The sequence below is a fragment of the Cucurbita moschata genome, unplaced genomic scaffold (genome assembly GCF_002738365.1).
Source record: "Cucurbita moschata cultivar Rifu unplaced genomic scaffold, Cmos_1.0 Cmo_Scf00008, whole genome shotgun sequence".
NCBI classification, from domain to species: domain Eukaryota; kingdom Viridiplantae; phylum Streptophyta; class Magnoliopsida; order Cucurbitales; family Cucurbitaceae; genus Cucurbita; species Cucurbita moschata.
Genome location: NW_019268524.1, coordinates 2247446 through 2257047, shown reverse-complemented (window position 1 = coordinate 2257047; position 9602 = coordinate 2247446). Strand labels below are relative to the sequence as shown.

General features: G+C 40.7%; 2 protein-coding genes across 5 annotated transcripts; one reads left to right on the top strand and one right to left on the bottom strand.

Annotated features, from left to right (window-relative positions):
* Nucleotides 1–49: 49 nt before the first annotated feature.
* On the top strand, nucleotides 50–4253 carry LOC111446387 (probable cyclic nucleotide-gated ion channel 14). Of its 3 annotated transcripts, none has more exons than XM_023085193.1 (9): nucleotides 51–506; nucleotides 602–698; nucleotides 779–831; nucleotides 1197–1334; nucleotides 2261–2473; nucleotides 2564–2865; nucleotides 2950–3061; nucleotides 3146–3382; nucleotides 3453–4253. In XM_023085193.1, exons 3-9 carry the CDS (start codon nucleotides 790–792, stop codon nucleotides 4179–4181), a joined length of 1773 nt encoding a protein of 590 aa, XP_022940961.1. In that variant the 5' UTR covers nucleotides 51–506; nucleotides 602–698; nucleotides 779–789; the 3' UTR covers nucleotides 4182–4253. The 3 variants fall into 3 exon arrangements, with proteins under 3 accessions (XP_022940960.1, XP_022940961.1, XP_022940962.1); XM_023085194.1 differs by having other exon boundaries at nucleotides 779–909; XM_023085192.1 differs by having other exon boundaries at nucleotides 50–480; nucleotides 779–1334.
* A 1193-nt stretch (nucleotides 4254–5446) lies between these two features.
* Nucleotides 5447–9255, bottom strand: LOC111446388 (probable xyloglucan glycosyltransferase 5). 2 transcript variants are annotated; one of them, XR_002711055.1, is made up of 6 exons: nucleotides 7818–9255; nucleotides 7274–7582; nucleotides 6891–7181; nucleotides 6615–6728; nucleotides 5690–6517; nucleotides 5447–5602 (listed from the first exon to the last, which is right to left on the bottom strand). XR_002711055.1 is itself a non-coding variant. In XM_023085195.1 (5 exons), exons 1-5 carry the CDS (start codon nucleotides 8544–8546, stop codon nucleotides 5873–5875), a joined length of 2088 nt encoding a protein of 695 aa, XP_022940963.1. In that variant the 5' UTR covers nucleotides 8547–9255; the 3' UTR covers nucleotides 5447–5872. The 2 variants fall into 2 exon arrangements, 1 of the variants encoding a protein (XP_022940963.1); XM_023085195.1 differs by having other exon boundaries at nucleotides 5447–6517.
* Nucleotides 9256–9602: the final 347 nt, after the last annotated feature.

The window sequence follows — 9602 nt, the reverse complement described above, 5'->3', positions numbered from 1 at the left end:
AAAAAAAAAAAAAAAAAAAAAAACCTTTCTTCCCGCCTGCAACTGAAGTCTTGCATCCCAATAGAGAAAAAAATTTGTAGCTGGCAATCAATGGATTCAATTTCAACCCAAATCTCTGTCATCTCTCGCTGCCATCATCTTTATGCTCATCACGTTCCTCAAAGCCCTGTTTATCAATTTCGTTTCGGACCCAGAAACAAGCACAAAAAATGGAGCTCAAACCAGATCAGATCAATCAAAATATTTAATACCCAGTTCATCGTTAATAAAAAAAACTGACCCCAAAATCTGAGCTGTTAGTTCTTCCATTTAACTCATAGTTTGTAGCGTTTTTTTTTTGTTCTGCCAGCTTTTTTAGTGCGAAGTCAACCGCAAAAGACAATCCCCCCATCATTATTTCGCCACCATTTGGGCGCGTTCATTGCGGGATCCTCTCTCTCTTTTCCCTCAATACAATGTGAAGAATCTTTCCGTTATTTGGTAATGTGCACTGCAGAACGTTTCTGGTGCTCATTCATTCTCTCTCACTTTGCTTCTTCTTCAAGATTCTTTAAAACCCACTTCAAATTTTGGGGGATTCTTTTGTTTTCTCCACTTTCAGATGCTGAAATCGAGCCGGATCATGAATCCATTTGACTGAATGAACGAACGAGAACGAACAAAACAAGCATGGAATTGAAGAAAGGGAAATTCGTGAGGTATTGACAGATTCTTCCAATTCTCTCGTTTTCTTCTTCATTTGTTCATCGTTTTGCTTGATTGATTTGCGTTTCTTTAGGTTTTACTCCAATGAGAAGAAGAATCTTGAGCTTCCATGGGAGAAAAACGATGGTAAGAGGCGTTTTGAGTTCGCATTACCATTTTTCAAAATGGGGACTGCTCCATTAACGAATGCGATTGGGGATAAAGGTAAAATTAGTTCAGATTTAGGGAGATTCAAGATTTTTGTGGAGAATAATGAGGCACAACGGAAGTGGATTCTTAACCCTGAAAGTGAAACGATTCTGAGATGGAATAGGGTTTTTCTGTTCTCTTGTTTGACAGCTCTTTTCGTTGATCCTCTTTTCTTCTACCTTCCTTCAGTGATTCACCATAATAGATCGTCTTGTATGACTACTGATTTCAATTTGGGAATTGCTGTGACTGTTTTTCGCACTTTTGCCGATGTGTTCTATCTTTTTCATATGGTTTTGAAGTTCCGGATGGCTTATGTTTCACCTACTTCGAGAGTTTTTGGGAAAGGTGAACTTGTTACTGATCCAAAGAAGATTGCTAAACGTTACTTGACGTCTGATTTCTGTATAGATCTGATTGCTTCTCTGCCTCTTCCTCAGGTATTTGCTTCATGTCGTTGGTTTGTGTTCTTACTAACTTCATGTTTGAAATCTTAGCTTTGAAGTTTAGAGTCATTTCATACTTATTTTGATCATGTTTTCCTGCTTTTATGAGCCATAAAAGAACAGGATTAAGAATCCTTGAAAGTTTAGGCCTAGATTTGTTTGTGAGCTGTTGCATTCGAAGCAATATTGAAATATTGTGAGATTCCGCGTCGGTTGGAGAGGAGAGGGGAACGAAGCATTCTTTATAAGGGTGTGGAAACCTCTCCCTAGTAGACGCCGCGTTTTAATAAAAACCTTGAGGGAAACTCGAAAGGGAAAGCCCAAAGAGAACAATTTCGGCTAGACCCCGGACGGTGTGCCAGCGAGGATGTTGGGCCCTTAAGGAGGGTGGGCGTTTGACGGTATGTCAGCGAGAACGCTAGGCCCCGAAGGGGATGGATTGTGAGATCCCACATCGGTTGGAGAGGGGAACGAAACATTCTTATAAGGGTGTGAAAACCTCTCCCTAACATATGCACTTTAAAAACCTTGAGGGGAAACTCGAAAGGGAAAGCCTAAAGAGGACAATATCTGCTAGCGGTTGGCTTGGGCTGTTACAAATGGTATTAGAGCCAGACACGGGGTGGTGTGCTAACGATGACGCTGGGTCCCGAAGGGAGGTGGACACGAGGCAGAGTGCCAGCGAGAACGCTAGGCCCTGAAGGGGTGGATTGTGAGATCTCACATCAGTTGAAGAGGAGAACAAAGCATTCTTTGTAAAGATGTAGAAACCTCTCCCTCGTATACGCATTTTAAACTTTGAGGGAAAACCTAAAAGGGAAAACTCAGAGTGGACAACATTTGCTAGCGGTAGGCTTGAGCTGTTACAAATATTTTCTTTTTGTATATCAACTAAGTCCAACTAAAACTTGTGTTGACAGATTATGATATGGTTTATAATGCCAGCAATTAGAAGCTCTCATGCAGACCATACAAACAATACTCTTGTGTTAATAGTTCTGCTTCAGTACATTCCAAGGTTCTACCTGATCTTCCCATTGAGTTCCCACATTATCAAAACTACTGGTGTTGTCACAAAGACTGCTTGGGCAGGAGCTGCTTATAACCTTGTATTGTATATGCTAGCTAGTCATGTACGTAACGAACCCGAGCGATCCTCGTTTTTACATTCTAAATCTTTACTTCAAAGCCAACCTGTTTCAAGTTTGTTCTTGTTCATATAGATCTTAGGAGCAGCATGGTACTTGCTGTCTGTGGAGCGCCATGCCATGTGCTGGAAGTTCACCTGCAGAAGGGAATTCAGTCCTACGAAATGCCATCTCGACTATCTCGATTGTGGTACTTTAAATGATGTCAACCGTAGGATATGGGAAGTAAACACAACAGTATTTACCCAATGTTCTCCCGATGAAGATGTCGTTTTCAATTACGGGATATTTGCCAATGCAATCTCGAAAAACGTCATCTCGTTTGGGTTCGCTCAAAAGTACTTCTACTGTCTTTGGTGGGGCTTACAGAACTTGAGGTATATTTGTAGGAAACTGTGGCTTTGCTTCTCGGAATGCTCTCTTCTCGACGTTTTAACGTGTTTCGTTCATGAATTTCTCAGTTCCTATGGTCAGGGTTTGGAGACAAGCACCTTCATAGGAGAAACTTCGTTTGCTATCCTCATTGCTATAATGGGTTTGGTCTTGTTTGCTCATTTGATTGGTAATATGCAGGTAAAGGAAGAAACCCATCAATGTTCTTGAAAAGTGATAATTTTATCTTTGCTTGTTCCTCATAACTTCATAAAACTAGTGCAGACTTATTTGCAATCCATCACCGTGAGACTGGAGGAGTGGCGGGTGAAGCGGCGAGACACAGAGGAGTGGATGAATCATCGGCAGCTCCCCGAAGATTTACAAGAACGTGTGCGGAGATTTGTTCAGTATAAGTGGCTTGCAACGCGAGGTGTTGACGAAGAATCCATCTTACAAGCCCTTCCAACCGATCTTCGTCGAGATATTCAGCGTCACTTGTGCCTCGACCTTGTTCGACGTGTAAGTTTTTCTTTGAGTTGTTACGAACTAAAATTCAAGGACTTAAACCTCTTGTTTTCCAAAATTTCAGGTTCCTTTCTTTGCACAAATGGATGATCAGCTTCTCGACGCGATCTGTGAGCGATTAGCGTCGTCTTTATGTACGCAAGGCACGTTCATTGTTCGTGAAGGAGATCCTGTTACCGAGATGTTCTTCATCATCCGAGGAATGCTCGAGAGTTCCACGACAGATGGAGGAAGATCAGGTTTCTTCAATTCAATAACATTGAGACCTGGAGATTTTTGTGGAGAAGAGCTTCTCGCTTGGGCATTGCTACCAAAATCATCAATCAGCTTGCCATCTTCTACTAGAACAGTTAGAGCAATCACTGAAGTAGAAGCCTTTGCTCTACGAGCCGAGGATCTCAAATTCGTAGCGAACCAGTTTCGACGTCTCCATAGCAAGAAGCTTCAACACACGTTTCGGTTTTACTCTTACCACTGGAGAACATGGGCTGCTTGCTTCATTCAAGCAGCATGGCGTCGGTTCAAGAGGAGAATCATAGCAAAGACGCTCAGTATTCAGGAGTCTTTTTCGTTGAATCCCAAAAAGCCAATGGCCGATGAAGCCGAGCTAGAAGAGGAAGAACATAATCCACGATCTAATTATTCTCAAGCAAAACAAAACCTCGGCGTCACGATATTGGCGTCGAGGTTTGCTGCAAACACACGTAGAGGAGCACAAAAGCTTAAGGATGTTAACTTAATGAAGCTGCGAAAGCCTGACGAGCCAGACTTTTCTGAAGAACCAGATGATTAACTTGTTGAAAAGCTGTACTATAATAAGAATCTCACTTGTATATTATTATCATTACCTTTCATTCTTTCATTTCTTTCTACTTTGTTTGAACTCAAGCAATTGCCGTTCTCAAACACTTTTCACTGTAATTCCATCAGCTAAAGAAACCAAGAACATGCTCGTTAGCGAGTTCTTAACGGGTGTTTTGCGTCTAAAGTAAATATTGTTTTTTTAAAGCTCGAGGTTGTAACAGTCTAAGTCCACTGCTAGTAGATATTGTAAAAGGGCGAGTTTCTTTTACGAGGCACACAATGGAAAAATGTAAATAGATTTTTCATATACGAAGAATGTCAAATCTAAACTATTTCATTACTTCATGAAAGATGTCAAGAACATAAACTTCATGAAAGATGTCAAGAACATAAGCAAAGAGGTCGAGAAGCCGTAACAGCCCAAGTCCCCCACTAGCAAATATTAACCACTTTGGCCCGTTACGCATCGCCGTCGTCTCACAGTTTTAAAACACGTCTGTTAGAGAGAGGTTTCCACACCCTTATAAGGAATGCTTCGGTCCCCTCCTCAACCAATGTGGGATCTCACAAAAGCATTCTTTAGCTAGTCAAGAATGCTTCTAGAATACTAAAACGTTACTACGAGACAGTTTCACACCACAAAGCAGAGCCTAGAGGAGTTCAACCACGGGTAGGGAAAAAAGCCGCCCCGCCACAGCAGGCGGGTTGGTTCCTCTATCGTCACCAAGTTCAACGTAAGAGCATTTCCCTAGTTAGCATTTTATACCCATATCTTAGAAAGAGAGATAATCTTAGAGAAAGCTAAAACCTGGCCTACTGAAAACCAAAACTTCTCACCATGAAAATCCAGACTATGTCCAAGTTGGCCAACTTGAAAACGTGCAAGAGACGTGGGTCATGCCACATTTCGCCAAATCATAGCTTTATGATCGATAGAGGTTGACGAAGCTAAAGACAAAGCTTTAATAAAAAAGGGCCATACATGACCGGTCAAGAAAAGAATGGCCAAATTTATCATTAAATCATGCCACCAACCGGTGGCAATAGCAGTAGCCACCACTATCCACAAACACAACCAAAAAAGAAACAAGGAATCAGCATATGCCCACAACAGATCCTGGCCCCCCAAACCCTTCTTCTAATAAGGATTGAAAAGGTATCTGAACCAACAATCTAAGCCACCCAAAGCATTCAACCATTTTCTAATCTACTTTGCCTGCCGACACTACCTTTCTACTTTGCAGCACAAGTAAATTGTGGAAGAAAACAAGATATGATATATAAATTAGATTGGATAAACAGTACATTTACAGAGAAGTTGATGTCTTACATGTTCCGAAAACCAGAAAGCTACAACAACGGCAGCTCGATTCGGGTCCGGTGCATGATGAGGTCTTCGAAAAGCCAGAACTACACACAAGAAAAAATCAATGGAGGCTGTAGAACTTATTTGCATAATAAACACTAAACTGCTGGAAAAAGCTTATGAATGATTACAATAACAGATGATGTATGAGTATGACGAAGAACTTCGATATCGACTGTGTTATTGAATTTGAGGTCGGATTCAGCATTGTTGAGTACTGATTCCTCCGTGGGACGAATTATACTGCACGAACAGAACTTGCTGCTACAGCACAAGAAAATGGTGTTTATCCACCTTGATCCATTGGTGTGTGGTTAGCTCATTTGCTCTCCAATTAGATCAAGGCCTACAAGGAGGAAGGTCACACCTTGGAACATCAAGAAGTAGAAGTGGACTCCTTGTGCAGCCAAGAGACTCCTGAGTGAAGCTAAAAGTAAAAGAAACGCGAGCGCTAGCTCTTTCCGATATATCTTGTTAACTTTTTTGACAGGTGCAGCGGCTACTTTTTCGCATTCCTTTAAGTGGCTCAACTCAGAAAGCTCGCTCTCAGAAGCGCCTCTATAGATCAGCGCTTGATTCATTACCTTCGAGTCCCTTTCAGCAGTAGCCAGTAAGTCGGATTCAGAGGACCGGCCAGCTTTTTTAGTCACAATCCACTCATAAGAGCTACCGAGCTGGAATAAGCCAGATACCATGGCATTGAATTTGGTGACAGACATAGTGTTCTCGAAAAGAAGGTAGGGGATGATAAAAGGAAAAGATTTTGGGGATGGAAGGATGTTGAGTAAGGACATGAAGACGGGCACGTAGCAGACTACCCATAGAGGAAGCTCGGCTTCGGGTACGAACATGGTTAGAGGAAGAATTATGCAGAACAACGTGAAGGAATAGAAGGGAAGGATGAGCTTCCTTAATAGAAAGAAAATCAGTATCAAATTTGCCTTTTTCCATGCTGCTATCTGTATTATAAAAAGATATGAGGATCATCTCTTCGGTGTAACGCAACGGCGAGGCAGCTAATAGCTTAAATAACAGAATCCGAACACGAGACAATACCTTAGAACTTATGATTGCTGGAAGACACAACCTAAATAGTTGCATAGGACCGGAATGCCAACGATGTTGCTGCTTCCTATATGCTTCATACGACTCGGGAACTTCACAAAGAACCTGAATTTTACGTTGAAAAGTTTTAAAGGTTTAGATTAAATGAAAACACACACATTCAACAGTGAAGTTATGTTCGAGTTGTTATCCAACAGGATGGATACTTAGACAAGTCAAGCTGACATCATAGTTTCTTCAAGTTAACGAAGTGACAGATTCGGTTACCTTAACGTCGTTTAGAAATACAAATTTCCAGCCGTTAAGATGGGCTCTCACAGCTATATCCATATCCTCTACTGTTGTTCTTTCGAGCCATCCTCCGGACTCCTCGAGGGCTTTAATTCTCCAAACACCAGCAGTGCCATTGAAACCGAAGAAATTAAGAAACACTCCATTAACCTGCTGTTCTACCTCAAAATGGAAACACAAGTTAATGTTCTGAAGACGTGTCAGCAAGTTTTCGTCCTTGTTCACGAAAGACCATCTGGCCTGAACCAAACCGAGCTCCGGGTTATCCTACACGAAAATGACACAAACAGGAAAATTAACAAAAATTACAATCGACAAAGATCTGGGGGGAAAAAACATTCGGGTTTTCGTTGTTCCACCTTGAAATGAGGAACTGTGAGTTTAAGAAAATCTGGATTTGGTTGAAAGTCAGCATCAAAAATTGCTACAAATTCATAGTCTCTAACATAGTCACAACTCATTGCAGACTTGAGATTCCCAGCTTTATATCCTGTTCTTATTAATCGATGGTGATAGATTATGTTCACTCCCTTTTGGCTCCATTTAGCAACCTCTGCCTTAATTAGCACTTGAATGTTCTCATCATCAGAATCATCAAGAACTTGAATTAGTAAACGGTCCCTTGGCCAATCGATCTGACAGACTGCAGAGATAGACTGCTCGTAAACCTGCACGAAATCGTCGTAAAGCCATTTATATTCAGAATCTAACATAATCTTGATAGACTGCTCATCAAGAACTTGTTTTCAATGGCTGTTTAATGCCTAAGTTATTCAAATATCTACACTCCCCTTCTTTCCTAGATCATCAAAACTCCTAAAAGCTAATCAATTATGAACTATACTTAACTCAGATTCATCACATACATAGAAAAGAACGGGGTAAATAGATCGAAAAGTGTACCTCGCGCTCGTTGCACATGGGAATTTGAACAAGAACCATTGGATACTTGTGTCCAGCTCCCTCCACATCATCCAACCTGAAGGGATCCCCTTGAATCTTGGGTTCAATTCTTTTGCACTTTATCCACAAGCAACCAAAACAAAGGATCATACGATCCACTGATTGGATAAGGAACAAAACAATGCAAAATTTAGAGAGTGTTTGAATGAGAGGAGCAATGTAGTCTGCTCTAAAAGTTAACCAAGCAACATAGAGTGAATGAAGCAATCCTTGCAAATCAGAAGCCTGAGGAATGTGGAGATTAGGATTCTGAAAATAATGCCAGCCTCTGAAATAAGCAAGCATTTCAAAAGCAAGAATCGCCATGGAAGTCACTAAGAAAGCTCTAATTACTCCAAACAGTAACCTCCCTCTTCCCAACTTCCCGTCTTCAATGGCGACTCCTTGCCTGTAGATCAGCCTCTTCTTGATTGTTCCCAATAAGGCCCAGAGGACTGTAACAAGCCAAGTAATGCAACCGACAGCTCGATTGGCCTTTAAAAGAAGAACCCATGTGACTTGTTTAGCATTTTTGCCTCTACTTTTTTCCACCGGCCGGAATGCGGCGTCAGGACCGTCGATCTCCACGACGGAGAAGTTGGGTTTCTCCATCGTCACAACCACCGGAGTTCCCTTTTGAGAGTCCTTCTCCGTTCCCCACCAACACAAAAACCCCAATCTCGGTGCCATTTCCAAAACACACTTCAAAAACAAACAAACAAACCCAGATTTCCAAAACGAAAAAGAGGAATCAAACGATCACAGCCGACGAAAATTAGTTCCAACTCAAACCCATTTCAAAAAATCAAAAACCCAAAAAAACCCACAAGACAAAACTTCAATCAAAGACTATTCCATTACACACAGAATCAAAATCAATGCAGCAGAGAAGAAGAAGAACAAAAACAAGAGAGTGAGAAGCTCTTTAGTAATCGATTGAGCGCTCTAAAACAAACCAACATGGGGAAAAAAACCACATTATGAGGAAAGGTATCTGCAGCTTCATGTGGGGTAATGGTCACGTAATGGAAACAGGGAGAGCCCTTTTTTTAACAGCTCGAAAGTTCTTTCTGAGTGAAGACGTATTGCTTAGCTAAGCGAAACAGTGGAGAAGATGAAGAAAATTGACCGAAAGAAGACGAAATTTCGTCAAGAATTGACCAATTTTGGGCAGTTGAATTGGTAGGACTGTGTAGTGAGAAGAGGCATCATCATTGGATCGCTGAGCATATTAAATTGGGAGAAACAAAAGCGAATTCCACGCGACCTTCTTCTTCTTTTGTTCTCTGATTTACGGAACGTGAAGAACCCAACTGTCAAAAAGAAAGGCCTCGCTTGTTCATCCATCGTCCAGATGGATTGGATCATGGCGGCGACTCTGTTCTCTCTCTCTCTTCCACCGCACTTTATTTACCCGCGTCACACGCTCCCAAAATATTTAATCATTGGTGTAAAAATTAGGTTAAATTAGAAGGTCTCTCAACTTTTGTCTAATTAATTTCTACCTTAAAAAATATATATTTTTTATAAAAATTTAAAAACATTTAATAAATACATAAAATTTTAATTTTACCTCGGAAAGGTGAAATTTTAGATTCTTAAATTTTAAAAATTATAATAATTTAAATTTAAATTTTATTTGTTTTGTACGTTTAAAAGCCAACAAAAATATTAGATAAAAATTAAAATATTTAGAATTAAATTTTAAGTTTATTGCTATCTTAAACTAGAAAATGAAGCCTTATG